Genomic DNA, 19,556 nt, shown 5'->3' with positions numbered 1-19,556 from the left:
CAACAACCAAAGACTTCCCATCATGTCTCTAAAATATTGAGCATAGACTCTGAAGGCAAATCCTAAGAATTCCTAGGTCATCTTTCTGCCTGATGCTTACCCTCCTCACTCCCAGCTGGGAACCTCACTGTGCCTTCTACAGGGGGTGCAGAGCGTAGAGTTGGGGTGACTGGAGAAGGAGAAGAGGAGAGGCCAAAGGGTAGCTGGTTGCCAGACAGGGGAATAAACAAAAGCAGACGGAACAGCTTGTCCGCTCTTGAAACTCCAGCAAATACATAGTCACGCTGGGCATCGCTTCAGCTGTGTGCCACTCATCCCTTCCCTGGGCCAGCCTCACACGAGACAGGAATCTTGACGGCAGAGAGAAATTAGAAACAGAACCAAGAACACAAGAGTGTGATTTCTCCCGGAGCCCACATTGGGCTCCTCTGCCCCGATTTCCTGCCTTCCCTTGACTTCCAGTAGCGGTCTGCACATCGCAGCCCCCATTTCTACCATCCTGCCACCACTTAGACTATCCCTTCTGTGTGTCTCCCAAACTTTTCTTTTCCTCTTTTCTAGTTGCTTTTAAAGTCACTATGCATCCTGTTCAGCCTCCTCTGGAGAGACTTTTACTCTATCTAATTCAAGACTCCTTTCTGGAGGTGCCACCCACGATGCACAGCTGTGGGTCATCAGTTGACTATCAGGCCGTAGCTCTACAGACATAACAAAGACACAGCTGAGATTACAAAAACACAGGGATAGTGGGAGATGGTGAAGATCTTCCTTCACGATATCTTTAAGTCGGAGATAAAGCTTTACAAGGGATCAGAAGAGAATGTGGACTGCTTTTTCTTTTGGCACATTTGGAGCAAATGAAATCTACTCCTGAGTTTTGTCTCCCCTCTGCCTGCCTTTCTCTACCCTCGTCCTCTTTCCCACTGCTGTCTTTTTCAGACACTTCCAGAGAGATCAAGAGGAGGAAGCTATTTTCTTCCAAACTCAAGCCCTCATTGCCTTTGCTGATTTGAGAACAAATGCTCTCCAGAGGACCCTTCTAATTCTTTATTGCCCCCTGAAACTGATCACAGTGTCAGTAATGGTTAATGGACATCTGTAATGAAGAAAATATAAAATTGTCAGGCTGCAGTTGTGAAATACCAACCAGAGGACAAGGAGAAATCTTGTTCTTTTGAAAAATGTTAAAATAATACCAAGCCTCTGTCCCCTGATGTCAAAACAACGAGTTAATTCAGCAATTCAGTCTTAAAATAGTAAGTGCATACAAAGAAATGTAACAGAAAGGAAAGAACACTGGGGTCACTATAACAATATTAATACCTAAGCCTCCTACAATCTACCAAACATTTTCATAGACACCAGAGACTCTGAATCTGAGTTCAAGACTTTGCTAGCGACACCCTGAGCCACCTGAATCCTGGGTCTCCCCTCTACTGCCCAGTCCCTGGTTATTATTTGAGCAAAACTCAGCTTTGGTCTTGGCTGCCTGAGGGCTTAGAGGACAGAGATACACATCTCACAAGCCCAGGGGAAACTCTGCCTCTTCCTACCCATGAGGAGGGGGCCAAGGCTTGAGAGGGAAGGGAATTGGTGCAAAATATTCATGCACCATGCTCTGCACAAAAGTACCTTCTGTCTTATGCCAAATCTGTAGACCAAGTTTCCTCAGCACACAGGTACACCCTGGCACTCTCTCCTGGGTTTTTGCTTACTCAGAACAGCCTATGAGGCTGTTCTCTCTCTGAGGCCTCCTCATCCTGTCCCGTCAGCTCACTAGGCAGACTCCATCGAGACCACTCTGGGTAACACCTTTCCCTGACTGGCTGAGCCCTAAGACTCTCTTTCCCAGTTCTCTCGAGAAGCTTCCATCCAGTCTGCCTTGGCCCTGCTCAGGTGACAGACATCACACTAACACATCAGAACACAACTTCACATATTTCTCTTGAAATCTAACTTAGAACTCTTCAAATGACACACTTGATCTAGAATGTCTAGCCAAACTTTTGCTTTCAACATCAAAACATTGGCTGGGAGTGAGGTTACCTAGTAATACTGCAACACAGCACTACCTTTAGCAGAAAGAATAAGACATCATTTAATTTTATTACCAAATTTTTTACTTTCTAGATTCTATAATCCTTCCTTTAGGGGATGGATTGCAAAGCAGTATAGTATGTTGGCTTTCTTCTGTGACTGACTAGAAAAGCTTGTTTCCTTCCGAAAGACCCAGCTTGTTCTTAAAGAGTCCAGCAGACTCAGAGACCAGACGTAAAGAAGAGAGAAACCATTTCTTCCAACACAACAGATTGCTTTGATCTCAGGAAAAGCATGGGGGTGAAGACATCTTACAAATGAAGGAAGACCTGGATGGGTAAGTGGTTTGGGGAGCCCATAGCTGAAGACCCCACTTGCAAGTACAAAAGAAGAAATTAAGAACAGCTGGCATCACATGAAGTCCTATGCTAGATACACAGCATGAATTGAACTAAATCCCATCCATTTACCCTGTCATGTGCCAAACATTGTGTAAACTTGGTCTCTGCCCAGATCGAACTGCCAGTAACTTATTAGACGGTTTTGTATAAATGTTACTTTGTTCAGGGTTTTTCTAAGTATTATGCTTAGGATCATGACTGATGAGATATCCCCTCCCATTAATATCACAGAAATGGGGATTTTTTAAAAATGCCATTATTTTATATTAAATCGGAGACAATTCTAGCTCCTTGAAGCTTATATTTCTTAAGATATATTTTCACAAATACTTTATATGTTCTCCACCAAACAAATTTATTTAAAGTAGACACAATATTATTTTAAGCATTGTTTCTTTAAAGAAAAAGAAAAATAATCAGCTTATCTCCAATTCCTCTATCCTTATCTGCTTCCCCACCAAAAAAGGGAGATAATTAATACTCCCCTAAATCTATCTGCTTTTAAAATGGCTTAAGTAGCAATAAAAACTTGAATACGTAGGTTTAGCTTGTCTGTGGAAGCTTCAGAAACTGTGTTGTTTTTCCCTGTTTACTCAGGGAAAAAAATGTAGTTGATGATTGAGGGTCGGGTGAGGAGAAGCCCATTGGAAATCACTTCTGCCTTCTGGGTGTGTCGGGGTAAGAAGGTTTGCTGCTCAGTATGAAAGCTGGCTTTCTGGCTGTTGTTTTGCTCAGGTCAGGTAGTTCTTACATTGCTACAAAAAAAGTTAATTTCCTGTTTCATTTTTCCTCACGCATTTGTGCACTTGGACAAAATTAAAGCTAGATTTTCCACTACGGAAAAGCAAGGCTTCAGGCTGAAACTATTAGAATGTCATTATACTTCCTATTGTTTGTTAAAGAAACAGTGAAACATCAAGAGGAAGCTCAATTGTGACAGTGCAGTTCTGGACTCCTGGTGGCATTTTGAGGCATAACTGCGGGACTTGACATTCGTAAAGCACACTATCCTACAATTTCTTAATGAAAAAAGAATTCCCGGTACTCACACTTACATTGCATAGATGCATTCTTTTTTCTCAAGAGGTGCCAAGTGCTGGGGACTCCCTTGTGGCACAAGGGGTTAAGATGCAACCTGTGAAGGAATCTGCAGAGTTCGATCCCTGGCCGGCCAGGGAGCTCCCCTCAGCAGTGTATTTTAGTCAATATGCCTGTTCTGTTCCCCACTCCATCTCTGGAGAACCCGCTCACCCCTGCATCTATGGTCTGCACCCAGCTCTTGTATGCATAAATAAATAAATCTTAAAAAAAAAAAAGAGGTGCCAAGTGCAATGACAATATTTTCATGACATTATCCTTCAGGATGTGTTAAATTAATTGAACGAGGAGGCCATAACACTGAGGCCATGGTAGTCTACTCCATCGTAAACAAACCAACATCTATGCCTATAAATAAGGTTAAGAAATCAAAACCAAGCAGTGAGGGTTTAAGCTGAAGCCAGTAATGTGCAAGCCTTGCTTCTGCCTTTTTTCTATAAAATTCCTTCCCAAAACTCTTGGTAGAATGCTCCACTCCAGTTCTGCTTGGACTTGATGCTGCCTGATTCAAATTGATTTTTGCTCAAATAAACTCTTAAATTTGTAATATGCCTCACTTTATCTTTTAACAGATGTGATATTTATTCCCCTGCCTTTTGGAGTCTCAGTGTTTTTGAAAGAACCTGAGCTACCGTGCCCAATGTGATCCATGACATCTCTGCAACAGACATTTCCATCCCTATGTGATAGTCTAGGTAAGGAGACCCAGAGTCACTTGTCCTTGTTGTTCAGCTCTCACGGTTAAAACTGTGTCCCCATTGGGGCTTTTTCTTTTCTGGCTGGACAGAGTAGTGGGAGATGGGGCCTCCCAGCAAGAGCTGCCCCAGATCCATGGACCCTGGACAGGTAGTTTATGAAGTCCCCTAAGTGGGCCCCAACACCTCAATACCATCAGCTTGCCCTTATGTTAAAACAAAGAAGAAACATCAAGACCTCAGAGCATTTGTTACTATTTACATAAAGATTTGAGATCCTAAGCAAGGTTACATTTCAGAACATAATCTGTCCCATTTGTACTTCCAAAGCCACCTTGCTCTTCTTAATAACAATTATTTTGGTTCATCTATTATCTTGGATTATAAATGCGTTTAGTCTCCATTAGTGAATTCAACTGGAAGTTGAATACATTTTTTTTTTCTTTTTGGTAAAGATCTTTATAGACAGCAAAGAGCTGATACATTTTGTAACATAATATGTTCCTTTGTTAAATCCTGTGCATGTTAAGTCAAGGTGCTTCATTTTACATTTTTGAACAAGTCTCCGGAAAATATAAAGGTTGACAAAGCACCATTTACCTTTCAAATTTCTAACTTTGGTATCATTTCTATTTTAGAATATGAGCTCATCCTTTTAGTGAGAATGGCTTCCTAGAAAAATATTCAAAGGAAACCAAAGAGAAAAATGAAACCAAGATATTCTTTTCACCCCAAAAGACCAGAGATTCAAAGCTGATACAAGGAAGCACTTTTTATATATCAGTGCATCCAGTGGTCTGCACTTCAAAGGGTTTATCTTATGTGCATTTTCAATTTCATTAGAAGAAACAGAATTGCTTAGAGGCAGATAGAGGCAGGAGCTGTTGCCACTATCTAAAAAAACAAAAACAAAACAAGAGAGAATGGCACCTATAAAATGATTGTTTGATGCAAGGGAAATATAACCTAACTTGCTTAAAAATAAGCTTCATCAAGACTTTTAAAACAATTATCTAAAGTAAGCAATTTTGAATTTGTTTAAAATTCTCTCACTATGAATGATTTTCATCCAAGGACATATTTCATTACAGAAATTTAGCAGAGCTCTAATCAACTATATCAGAGAATTCCACAGACCTTAAATGCTCATCAGGCAGCCTAAGTAACTCTAGGAAAGTCACATACCTGTAGTAGGCTGACAAAATCTCCTGAGAGCCTCCTATGCAGAGACCCCTGTATTTAGATTACATGAGCACAATTTTAATTTCTAACTTCAAGCCTGGTTAAAATATAAAAACATGCAAAAGAAAAGCTCAACTTTCAGTAGAATCAACCTTTGAAAAAAATGAAATTGCCTGATAAAGAGGTTAGATAATAATGATGAAGGTGCCAGGAAATGGCACATAGAAATACTCCTTCTTTGGGAAAGGACTCTTGCATGGTTTTTAATGAGGCTGACTTGTGAATGTTTATAGGATAAACATCTCAACAAGATGAATGAGCTGGAGGATATAGGAAAGATGGAGAATTGAGGAAGCAGATTCAAGGTAGCAAAACTGCAGGATAATTGCAGCTTTAAACAGAAGTGCAAGAAATGCACTGAAGGAACTGAAGATACTGGTGCAGGAGAAAGACACAGGGTGCTTCTGAGGACTCAGGAAAGAGAAAAAAGAGGGATGGATGATTTCCTCTCTTTTCCTGCACTCTGCTTCTCTCCTCAAATTCATAATTCATTTATTTATTCATTCACTGACTAGATACCTACTCAGGGCTCACTGTGTGGTGCTGGGGATGGTGCAGTGTACAAGTCAAAGTCCTTGCTTCTAAGGACCATAAACATATTACTAAATATATGTTTTTTCAGTGTCCAAAACCATAACCTCTTTCTTCTACTCCCCACCCAACTCATCTCCCCACATGCCTAGCTATAGCATTCCATTAATCCGCATCTCAATGCCCCCCCCAAAAAAAATATATATATATGTGTAGGATTGATCTGGAGCTAAAGACCTTGCCTAAAGTTCTATAGATAAGCAGCCTGAATCAGAGTGACTATCACCCTCCTTAAGTTTTGATTTGATTCTAAGGCTCATTTTACTGTGAAAAGGCAACAACTCTTTTTAAAAAGATTTATTTATTTATGCATACAAGAGCTGGGCTACAGGCCAGAGGTGTGGGGGGTGAGAGGATTCACCAGAGACAGAGTGGGGAACAGAACAGGCAGATTGACTGAAATACACTGCTGAGGGGAGCAGTGGGTGAGTCAGGAGAGGTCTGCTGCACCATGTGGGTAGCTCCCTGGCCGGGGATCGAACTCGTGCTGTAGAGGCTGCAGATAGCTTCACAGGTTGTGTCTTAACCCCTTGCACCACCAGGGAGGCCCGAAAGGCAACAACTTAAATGGCAGGAGGAAGGGGAGAAGCTCTGCCAGCCTTTTGTCTCAGACACACTGTACCCAAGCATGTAGATTCATTGCAGCAGGGATTTGCTGTTGTCTCCTTGTGAAGGCCAAGGGACTACAGAAATAAGGAAGTCTTCTAGTAGATTAAATAATCATTATTTAATATTAATATTTATTGAGTGCTTTTTAGCTACAAAACATAGTGCTCCATATGATTTATCTCATTTAAGCCACAAGTTGACCTTGTAAATAGGGGATGATATATTCATTTTTAGGTGAGAAAACAGAAACCTAGAAAGTTCAGGAAATGAGTGTCCCAGGTGGGGTATCAGGACGTATTCACTGGACTCCAGAGCTCAGGTGCTGACTCTTCTGCATCCTCTGTGGTTTTTAGTTTCCCAGAACCCCCACCACAAAGCACCCACACTGCGTGGCTCAAAATAACAGGAGTGTATTGTCTCACAATTTAGGAGTCTGGAAGCCTGAGATCAAGCGGGCAGCCGGGCCAGGATCCCTCTGCAACCTGTTGGGGGAGAGGGCTTTTCCTTGCTCTTTCTACATTCTGGTGGTTCCTACAATTTTCGTGTTCCCTGGACACAAGAACTAAGTCCAATCTCTGTCTTTACCATCACATGCTATTCTCCTTGAGTGTCTCTGCCTTCATGTAGCTGTCTTCTTGTTCCAGATATATTGGATTAAGGGTCCACCCTACTTAACTAACTGTGGCAACAGTATTTCTGAATAAGGCCACATTCTGAGGGGCTAAGGCTTAGGATTACAACATATCATTTTGGGGGTACACAATTCAACTCACAGCACTGATAAATGGAGATACTATATGGAGACAGAAAAAAAAAACAGGCAATTCAATAAAAATTTTTGAAATGAATGAAAAAAATGGAAGGATGAATGTAAGGCATGAGGAGGAGGAGAAAGGGTGAAGATGAACCGAGTTTGTTGTTTTTGTTTTTTTTTCCAGTTGGAATGAAGTTCTCAGTGAGATAATTATGAACATTTTATTTAAAGAAAGTGATTCCACTTCCCAAGAGTGGGAGCATATTTAGACATATTCTGTGGGTTTTAGAAAGCAAAATTAGTGCAACACCCATGTGAGACATTAGATCACCTTGCTTCACACACCCTTCGTGGTCATTACTCATGCCATTGCTACAGTCATAGAACTATGGACACTGTTGTCACCACCATGGCCACCACAGTACAGACAGAAAAGAAGGAACACCTCACATTTATTCTGCCCAGACTGCACCCAAGAAGTGCCTGGATTTCCCAATGGCTGGCCCAAGAGTCTGGATACCACTGCCTAGAATTTTACAGAGCAACTCCAGCCAAAGGGGGAAGCCAGGAGATGAGTTGCTTGCCCTCTCTGCCCCTTTACTGCAGTACCTGTTCTGAGATGCAACAGGTTTACACAGCCTCTCTGGATGTGTGCCCCAATAATGCACCCTTTTGTATTTGCTCTCCATCTTCCTTTATTCTCCTACTCTCGTGTCCCTGAGAGTGTACCATCCAATAAAATGTTACCACGTTGTTTTCCTTGAGTTCAATTTCTAGAAAGTCTGGGTTAAAAAAGTAATTTTAGAAATTTTTGAATGTTAAATATATTATGCAGTATTAGAAACACAAATTAAATATAACATATTTTAATGAAAACATTTTTTTTTGTTAGGTTGTGCTTTGGTATTGGGAAAAGTAGTCATAGAGGAGAGTTACTTTAGGAGAATGGAGAGTCAAGAGGAAATGGAAAATGAAATCGAACAACAAAGAACTAGTAATTTTCCTGGTGGAGCAGCAACAGGAGATAATCAGAAACACATGGCTATGGTTAGTATAAATGTATTCCCCAAGCAGCAAATCTTCCCTTAAAGGAGCATCTACTAAGATTTTCTTCCATTGTGTTTATAAGTTAATGTGCTTCCTGTGTTGTGAAATATTGGAAGTGTTGGATTCCACAAAAATAAATAAATCTACAGAGTGACCTACTTCAGTGAAGACAAGTATAACTGTCTACAGTTTATATAGTAAACTGAAATAATTTTAAGACATGGCACATTATCAACCAAAATTCAAACAACTTATCTTGGGAGAAAACCAGAAGTGACAATAATACATCTGCTCAGCAAGGGCTTTTGGAAAGTTCAAATGGAAAAAAGAATTAAAATTTGGCCAAAAAGAGGGAGACTACTTCCTCGCTGTGGAAAGCTGGCATATACTATATATGATCTCAATCTGTACTGAAAACAGTTTTAGACATTGAACCAGATCCTAACTGTAAAGGTGTAGAAGACACAGCCACCCAGCTTGAAATACTTGCTACTACAGGACTATCTATTACTAAGCTGATAAAGCAGAAGAGGTCTTCTCTTAGAAACACTGCAACCAAGATGACTGGGAAATAATCATTACTTATTCATGAAAGTATGAAAACTAGGATTCAAGAAAAACTTCTTGAGTAGACTTGAGTTTCTGAATGTTTTCCCTGCAGACACTGCACCATTCCTTGAAATACTTTTTCAAATGTCCTCAGGTGAATTATTTAAGATTTTTCCCTCTTTACATTTTATAAATCCAGATCCAGTTTATATTTCCTGAAGAGGCAATTATTTTAATATTTGCACATACTCTGTTTTAAAAGAATTTTTTCATGTTTCTTAGTTTCTTGGATTTGCTTTTGGGGGTGGGAGGTGGTTGGTCTGGTTATTTGAAGGGGATCACGATTTTCCACAGAAAATCATACATACATATATGCATAATATTTGAAAAAAAATGCCTAGGGTTGGTAAACAACTTTTATATTCAAATACTGGAACTCACGAGTTCTGGAACCCTTGAACCATAGGTCAAGATCAGCTGTTTTAAGTAACTTTAAAATTCAGATAAGGATGGATGGATACCAGTAAAGTCCTAGGAATGTGAATATTTTGGTTTATTAATAATAAAACACAAAATTATAAACAGAAACAGTGCTATTTCTATTAAATGCCTAAAAACTATACTTAGGGTTTTGAGGCAAATCTGTGTGGTGCTCATCATTTTATTTTTCATGAATTCCATAATTGTTTCTATGCATTGGTCTCAAAGATATTCTACTTCAGTCATTTGAAAGAATACTTAATCTGGATTATTACATATTATACACATATTACAAGAACTAAATTATAACTGATTTTAACTAATTACCACATGGTACTTTCTAGCTTCCTTTCTATCTTTGATTTTTAAAAAAAACTGGCTCTAAACCAATGGCTGGCACAAGTTAAATTAAAAATAGAGGAACATGGCAAGTGTTTGGAAATTCAGCTTTCATATTCACTAGGCTTCTAAACTATAATCGTGAATTTAAAATTTTGCTTACAGTTGTAATAGTTAAGACTGTGAATAATTTGAGGGAAATCATGTGTTTGGCATTTTTGTGAAGAAAATTCTAGAATGAATGTTTTACCCAAGCAGCCAATAAGTTTCAGATGGTTTATAAGTAGCAGGAGATCCAAATCTGAAATGGAATTTTCTGTGACAGCCTACGAATAACAGCTAACATCTGCTAGTTATAGGCAAAAGCAGGAGTCACATAAAATCAAGGAGTGAAAAAACTATACATTAATGAATAAAAACCTTTTTGTCCAGAATGCCTAGCAGAAATTTTAGGTATTTAAAGGGCAAAATCATCTCAACTATTTTTAAAGAAATTATACTTATCAATATTAAAAACAAACAAGTGACTTTCCAAGTCACAGTTTACATTCATTATAACATGACCAACTCAATTATAAAAAGCCCAAAATGCAAATAAAAGTTTACGTTAGCATAAATGAACAAAAGCTACACATTCTTCAATTACTTTGCAGCACTTAATAACTGATTTACACTTACAGTTTAGGTTCCACTCAGCAGTGTGTCTGGTTGCATTACCTGGTATTCTTTGTCATAAGATATTTCTTGGCCAAGGTGTTTGTTGACATTGTCGATAACAAAAGAAGTCACTGATTTAAAAGTTTTCAATTTTTTTTTCTCACCTAACATTATTTTGTATTTCAATAAGTACGTAGAGTTACAACTTCATAAATGGTGATTAGAGTTTTGAATTTACTTTTACTTAGAGCATCAGTTTGTAGGAGGAACCAGGTAGAAGTTTGTGCCCATGTCATTTGTTTGCCCTTTGGCCTGTCTACAATTTTGAATGTCAATCATCTGATTTGTAAAATGATGACAATTACACCTACGTTACCTATCTCCCAGGATTATGAATCTGAAAGGAAATACATGAGTGTTTTAAAAACTAGATGATAATGGTGCTGGAGATGTTAGCAGTAACACTAGCTAGCGTTGGACAATAGAAAATTCTGTTCCAATCATAATCATGGGATTCACCTAAATCAACTACAGCTAAGAGAGTATTTGTAATTTCCCAAACATCTTACTATACTACTTATAGCATAGAAATCAATGGCTTTGGTATCATGAATGTTCATAATTTTTCTTTTTGTTCCCTGAACTATTTTAAAGATCATCATTTCACTGACAGTCACGAACAGTATTGAATTAAAATAGAAATTCTGTGTGTTTTTTGTTTTGTGGTTTTCCCAACATTTGACAAATAAGATTAGTACAGTTAATTAGATTATTATAAGTATAGGATCATCTATATTTCCCTAGTTCTATAAGCAATACAATAGTGTCTCGATTTTTTTAAGACATCGATTGTTACCCACTTAAATGTTTCAGAATAAGTACATTGCTTTGGAATGTGTTCACCAATGAAAAACTGATTTAAGTAATTAGAAAACGGAATTTCAGAGTATCTGTGAGTCTGGAATACTCTATGGCACTTACGCTGGCTGTCTTGAGAAAAGAGACACTCAATGTTTATCAAATTTTATGAATCTTTGTTTTGTGGTCCTGAACTGTAAATCTTCATCTCGCTTAGAATCCTAATATTTTATAAAGAATTCACAAGACTCCCACCACCTCCAAATTAGCTATTTCATTCAGCTGAAATGAAGTAAAGATCTAACAGATAAAATCATGGCCAGGACTTTCTGGAAGTAAATGTAAGAAGTGGAAGCTAACATGTGTTTCACTGTCAAAAGGTCATTCTGGGCTGTGTATACTCTGGATCCCTTTCAGACCTCATGGAAGTTAATTTTAGTTTTACAGAAAGGACAGAGAAGCAGACTGCAGACTATCGTTGCAGAAAATGTCAAGGTTAATTAATCTAGGACCGTCTTACCTTTCTGATTTCCTGCGCATTGCCGGTGAGAAGGAAGCACTGTTTGTCCAGGGGAGATCCTTTTTGGCATCCTCTTGCCTGGGTTTCGGTGGGTGAGTTGGGGGCACCCCCAGGGACAGCGACTGTGAGCTTCCTCGTGCCTCGGAGTGTCAGGGTCTGGTAGAACAGACAGATGGCCACCACCAAACCCACCAAGAAGGGTCGGGGGCAAAATCGCCGACGACAAAGGAACACTGGACGACAGACCATGACCAGTTCAGCTTCACTTGGCCCCGGTCCACGTTGCCAAAGAAGTCATAGCGGCAATTTTTTTGTTAGCATGAAGAACACTCATCTGTCTTCTTTTTCCACATCTTTTTCTTAAATCAAGATTGCTCCATCCCCGCTGGAGAACTTTCCGAAGGTTCATGCCAAAGAATCATAGATCCCAAAAGTCTAGGAAGGCTAGGAAGAACCCTTCCATGGGTGACAGTAAGAAGTGACTGGCCTGGGTTTAAAAAAGACATCAAAATAATAATAGTTGTAACAAATAACCTGAGCGCGTCCCCAGGCTGCCAAACTGTTGCTTCCGGCAATGCCTCATTTTCACAACACCCTTAAACTCTCAGTCAGGGCTTCCACAGGAAAAGAGAAAACAACAGCAAAGTCAATCTGGAGCCTGAAAACAGCATTGACGAACGCAAGAGGTTAAAACCCCAAGCGCCTGGTGCACAGCTGGATGCAGGCCAGTGCGCCTTACTTAGCAGTCCCTCGTTTTTCCTCCTATTTTAAAGCGGTCCTGCTTTCAGCCTTTGATGTTTCTTAACTGGACTGCCCTTCATTCAGTTTTAAATTGCCACTTTCCTGTAAGCATTCATGGCTTTTAACATGAAAAGGGGGACTAAATGGACGTGGTTACTATGAGGGGTTCGCTTGCATTTGCTTCATTCTGATTCAAGTTCAAAGTTCTATGTACTTACTCAGTTTTCATCCTTTCAGCCAGAAAAAAAGTTTCCATAATCCCCTAATGGGTTGTTGATCAAAACCACTCGGAAGGAAACACCCGGGCGTAGGACTCCAGCGCATCTCCCACACTCCGACACACGCGCGCGGACACGCGCCGACGGCACCCCCGCGCGCGGCACCCCGGCGGGACTGGGGGCGCGGGCTCGGCAGCCTGGCCGGCCGGGGCGCGGGGCGGGGCCAAGGCCGGCTCCTGCCCCCCTCGGCGGCCGCGGGGTGACGCTGTCTGCCCCGGATCCCAACGCGGGGCTTCCACAGACTTGGAAAGATTTCTCATGCCCCCCACCCCCCGCCCCGAAATGTGGTGCAGCAGGATTTTAAAAGTATTTGGTGTCTGGTCCCTTAGGGTAATTTCTTTTTCTTAATGGAGCCTTGGAAAAACAAATGGCCCTCAGTCAAGTGACGCCAAGGTCGAGGGTGAGAGGCAAGCGGACGCCGCGCGCCCCGGGGACGATTCTTCTCCCCAAGGAATCGTGGGGACGCCCGAGGGGACCAGAGCGTCGGAAGGGCTGCAGGGCCCGCAGAAGTTGAAGGTCTGGTGTAGAACCAGCATGGCTGCAAGTGAGTTTTCTGCTCGGTGCCACCGAACTCGCACTACAGTTGCCATTAAGACTCCCTTTTGGACCAGTGTCTGAGTCTCTCAAAGCCTGATTGTCTGACACTTTGCGCCCACCACGAGTTGATTATAGCAGGTATTGGGTAACTTTTGCTCTGCAGAAAGGGGTACACAGCAGACTTGGTCCAGAATCCAGCTTAACCTAATGCCTCACAAGGAACGCCTAGTAGGGCAGGCTTCAGTCTCCATCCACGTTTGCTGAGTCAGTTGAGGGACTGCCAAGAAAAAGGCAATCAATCTGAGGAGGGCATGTCACTCCCTCGCCCAGTCCTTGCTGGGTGAACTCTGGATACCCAGGACTGGCTTAGGCCCACAGCAGACATTCAAAGACATCGAACTCAAATGGGTTTAATAAACTGTTTCTAAACCAAACTCATTTCTTGTGGACCCAGGTTCTTCTGTGAGGTCACACCCCTAGAGTGATCCCGTCCCCGAAAACGCTTCTGACACTGAAATTTTGTGAGATAGAGCGCCCCCTAGGGGTGCCCGTCTGTTTAGACTCCGAGAAATAGGGATCTATAATTTAAGAGACTCTTTTAACACTTTCTGAAAGACTAACTGAAACTTTTCAAGAACACACAGAAGCCATGTTTATCCCAATTCCTTGTATGGATCTCTCCCCAGGGTGTTTAACAATATTGGATGCATAGATCCAGAATCCACAACCCATCACAAATGCAGGAGAGAAATTAAGTGGCATTAGACTTCTAAAGGATGAGTTTTAAAACATAACGGCTAAGCAACAGCGTTGGAAGATACTGTTTTGGGGGGTGCAATGTTATTTGAGGGAAAATTGGAATTATGAGGTCTCTAAAATGGAATTGTCTCTTTGTTGAGTACCTGGAGTGCGACAAGTTGCTTACCAGGTGAGAGGGAGTACCTTCTATGAAGGCAGTCAGAAAAACTGAGATTCTGCAGAATCTTGTCATTTTTATGCATCATTAAATTGATAAGTGCAGGATACAAAAGAAAGTTTAAATCATGTTAAAAATCACATCGCCTTTTGACTGAGAGATGTGAAAGACATTAGCATAGATGATTTTTGGAGCTAGGCTTCAAATAACAGGAACCAGCAAAGTGGAAATTAGTATTCTTGAAGTGATAACTGGTGGATTGAAAAACTCAGTGCCCCATTTAGTCCTGGGGAGTGGGAGGGGACCATAAACGAGGAAATGTCTGCAGAAAAAAATGGGTTAGAGTGGGAAGCTGGAATGTTCAAATGGACTTACATGCTCCATAGATAACTACTACTATTAGAATTAACCCAACTAGGTGGATCATGCTGCTATTTTTAAGTAAGTGATTTCTGAAATGAGGATATTGATGCCACCTTTGAAATATTGTTGGCATAGCTAGGTGAGATTATCTATGGAAAGCACCTGAGCATTCTATGCACATTGTAGGGTGAACACATGTGGAATGCATGTCTGTCATGTTTGGATCCTGAGCTCAATTCACGTCATGTTTGGATCCTGAACTAATAGACTGGTCATGATCAGACAATGGGCCTCATGCACACAGAAGCACCCAAAGCAAGCAAGAACACTGAGTATTAGTTCTCTTCATTCTGAGATAGTGGTGGGAAGAAGATGCTATTTTGGGGGACTGAGGGAAATAGTGGGATCAGAGTGAGTAGCAGGGGGGCAAAAGGGGAAGTTACTTATACCTGGGTAGTAATGGAAGATGGTAACAATAGTTTGAGTAGGAAGATGTGAGAATAGAGAACAGTCAGATTCAGTGAAGGGAGTGGTAGGGTAAATATGCAGAATTTAAAACCTGTGGATTCTGGCAGTGTTTTAGACTATGTATTTTATTAAATATATTTCATAAAACAAACCTTTCACAGAACCACTTCAGTATATGAGGGTGGTATTTAAGCAGCATCAACCTGGCACAAAAAAGTGACAGTCCTCTCCAACACAAACACACTCTTTCATTACATTTTTGTTCATCTTTCATTTTTAGCTTTTGGTATGGAGTAGGAATGAAGGGTTGAATTCAATAATTGTTTAAAGAAGATAATTTTTTAAAATTTTTTTCTTACATTGTTATAGTCCCCGTACTTCTCCCACTGCCATGTCACCCGTGAATCATCCATATTTCCGATGTTCTTTCCTCCCGTTTTGACCCTATTCCCTCTGCCTCCTTTGCTGTATGCCTCAGATCTATGGTCAGCTTGCTAGTTTTGACTTCTTCTTGACCTTTTGGTTTTTCTATATTCTATATATAATCGAGGCCATCGATATTTATCTTTTTCCTTGAAGAAAATAATTTTGAAACCTTGTTTTGTTAACTAGAATAATACCCACAAGAGAGAAAATGCCAGTGTTGGGTTCAGAAACTTTGGAAAAGTAATTTACATCTTTAAGTCTCAGCATCCTCCTAAAATGGGCTTCTGTGATCACTAGAAAACCTGAAAGATTACTTGAGGATCTAAAATTATGCTCCTAGGTATATGTCTTGACATAGCTTTCCCTCTCTATTGCAACCTAGTAAGATGAAGAAAACTTCAGATTCTGGGCCCTCTTTGTTTCTTGCAAGGGAAAACAAAACCTTTCTTTTTCAAGAGCTCCAGAGCATGATGCTATAAAACCCATCTGTAGCAACTCCAGGGACTGACCTGAACTGTCATGAGGGTGGTATCTGCTGGGCACTTACCTGCCAGTAGCTCTTCCCCAGAGTTTGACATCAGCATCATCATCACCACAATCAGGATAGCACCTCAACTACGCAGGTCCACCTACACACGGATTTTTTTCAATAAATACAGTGGGCCTTATATATCCTCAGGTTCCTTATTGTTCCCCCTCAGAGTCTGTGGGTTCCACAACCACAGATTCAGCCAAACGACATCTGCAGATGGTTGAATCTATGAATGAGGAACCTCCCAAATGGGTAGGGGTAGGTTTTGTCTTATCACTCCAACAAAGACTGACATTCATTTAGCTGATCTGGGTGGATATGAAGGGAACATTTTTTAACAGTATGGTCCATTGATTACCTGTATATCATATAAAGTTAAAAGATGGTTTCTCTATCTAAACCATATGATTTCTAATATAGAAACAGGAGGAAAGAACACAAGAGAATATGGTGACGGTTCACGGGTGGTATGGAGGCAGAACTATGGGGACTACAACTATGTAAGAAAAAAACAATAAAAAGAGAAGAACTTAATTTTTCTTGTTTTTAACAGATGACTCGAAAAACATTTATAAATGGCAACCATTAGTAGAGTGAAAATATCTTTTGGCACATTTGGGAACTCCATGAAAAAAATGATCATTATAATCAATTCCTCAAACTACTTAAGAAAATCCATTAATGCTTCAAGGATATAAATATAAATTTTAATAAATTCTAATGGGACATACTACAGAAATCCTAATAAAACCTTCAAACTTGTTGTAATATTAGTAAAATTATTTAATGAACATATATGTTCAGGATCATTTAGAAATATATTCGTCTGATCCCTTGTATATTTGACCTAGAGAGATTCTTATAGTATCTTGATACCTATTATAATTAATTTAATATAGAAGCATGGAGGGTCCCTCTACTGGAGTAGAATTAGCAATACAAAAATAATTAAAATATGACCACTGCTTTTTTCCTACAACTGATATTAAAATTGTGTTTTAAATTAGTTCTTCATTAAAGACTAACAATTATACACTTTCCTAAAAAAAGCTATTTTGACTCATTAACATAGCAAGTGGAAGTGGGAATAAGCAACACTCACACAAGCATATGAATCTTCGTCCTTCTTATATTAGCTTCTGAATTGTAAATAGGCAGCAGAAAAATGGTTATATTCTTTTTAAGTTTCCTTTGCTTTTACTCCATTCAGTGAAAAAAGTAAAAAGCAGCCCTAGATTAACTAAAAGCTAAATTATCTAGCTCTGAAGAAATTAAAAATTTCTCAAACATTTTAATATGCCTAGGTTCTAGTAATTTATTAGTAAAAATATTAATTTATAAGGTATACATACAGGACTTACCACTTTAAAATAGAAAAGGGCCAGAAGGGACATGAAACTTCACTTAAAAGACAATACAAAGCAAATAAGTTAATTCATCTTTAAATTTAAACTTTAACTTATTTCTCTGTAATAGAATCAAATCATGAATATTAAGATCCTGGACCAGGATCTTAAATGAAAACTACAATGTTTTAGTAATTTAGATTTCATCATCTGAATAAGGAAATGTAAAAATCTTGATTAACCATTTTCATTTGTCTCAAAAATGGGAATAAAAGATTCATCACAAGTTTATAATTTTTTAGCAAATTTCAAGTTAATGACTAATTAATTCTGTCACCCCCACCTTATAATCTTAATAAGAAACACAGTATGATTTTACTCAATTGTTAAAATAATCATAATGTATTTAACTGTGTATAAATATTACATCTACTCCTATTAACAAGCAACTCCATGGCAGAGTGTAAAATGCTCTTCATAATAGACTCTTTTCAGCTTTCTAGCTTTACTCCCTGACCACATCTACCTACTCCATGTCCATGTAGACACTCTACTCTAAGTTCCCAGAATGTACATGGCCCTTCAACAGGGTCTTCTGCCTTGAAAATCTTCTTTACTCTATTTCTTTAGGAATGAGTTCCAATGATACCTCCTATGTTAAGGCTCCAGTTTCTGCAGAGTGCTTTATACATCCTTCTATTACAGCACTTGTCAAAACATAGCAATTAATTTTAACGTGTCCCTCCTTTTTACCTCTCCCCCACCCACCCCTTTATCTGTGTATAGTCAACATCTAGTTACTTAATGTCCCTAATACTATACAAATAAATATTTTAAGGATATTCTTTTTCTTTTAAAATCCTTTTCTTTAAAAAATATGAGAGTTGAGGGAAACATAACAATGTCTGCCAAAGGGTATCTTACTTCTTACAACCCAAGTATGTTAGACATAAATTTTTCTAAGATTAAAATGATTAATTAGATCAAGGTCATTTTTGAGACCTAAGCACAAAGGGTAGTAACATTGCACAATCCTAAAATGACTAAAATCTGGAATATGTGGATTTGAATTAAATAGAAAAGAGGAGCTGCCCTTAAGAATGACTGTATGTTCATCAAACACTCAGCTTCATTTAGGCATTTAATTAAGCCATTTATTGCTTCAAATGTGTCACCATGAACATTTTAATACACATGCCACAGCAGTAAGGCCTCAATTTTTACCACCTATAAACTGTGAACCCACATTTGGATGCTTTGTGCCACCAATTTTACAAGTTTTGTACAACAAAGATTGTGAATGCCAAAAATGATCCTTACACCCCTTGGTGTAAATGTCACAAAGAATATTAATAGTTGGCCACATTTTTTTTTATGAGGTAGTTTCATGTTTGGCCCATTTTATAACTATGTATCCCAGATAGTAATAGTAATAGGTTCCACCCATTATGAAATAATTGTACAACTTTAGGTTCACTTCTTTATACATGCGTCATAAAATATTCAATGCTTGAGTTTAAAATTTCTCAAAATGTTTTCTGAGTAATTTGGGACCCAGTGGGATTCACACATTAAAAGGGGCTGTAGCAGCTGGAAATAGGGACGTTCCTGACTCTGACAAGGAACTTTCTCTTAAAGTAAGGCTGTACATAAGGCTTTTTCCTCTGACCAATTACTATAAAACAAATGAATTTAGAAAAGTCATTATCTATAATTAGAAGATTAAACAATACCACCAAGCATCTCCAGGCAACATGCTAATAAGTTAATTGAATATTACCTTACATATTATCTCTTAAAGGCCTATAAAATCTCCATGAAAATAACTGAATATCACACATGAAGTCATGATACTCATATCATGAAATCGTGAGTACTCACAAATGAATCTAACTGTAGTTTTATGGGCTGTCCAGTTCTAAAATCAGACTAGAGAGGCCAAGGATTATAGAACCTTGAAGCTGGAAGAGACCTTTGAAATCTCCTAATACATACCCTCTGGGTAGCATTGCATAGATTTTACAGTTTTCTGAATAAGTTCTAAGAGACTCATAAGTGGTTTTGATTAAAGA

The 19,556-nt window shown here is 39.2% G+C and overlaps 1 protein-coding gene across 1 annotated transcript in view; it reads right to left on the bottom strand.

The window, feature by feature from the left end:
* The window catches only part of CPED1 (cadherin like and PC-esterase domain containing 1), a gene marked incomplete at both ends in the record, with an annotated part of 254,953 nt that extends 242,827 nt beyond the window's left edge, over positions 1–12,126 (bottom strand). The window contains one exon of the mRNA XM_084229702.1: positions 11,878–12,126. Coding sequence (XP_084085828.1) covers positions 11,878–12,126 — 249 coding nt within the window. The remainder of the gene's footprint in view (positions 1–11,877) is intronic.
* Positions 12,127–19,556: the final 7,430 nt, after the last annotated feature.

The sequence above is a fragment of the Talpa europaea genome, assembly GCF_964194135.1.
Source record: "Talpa europaea genome assembly, chromosome: 3".
Classification (NCBI taxonomy): domain Eukaryota; kingdom Metazoa; phylum Chordata; class Mammalia; order Eulipotyphla; family Talpidae; genus Talpa; species Talpa europaea.
This window is presented reverse-complemented; position numbering and strand designations above follow the sequence as displayed.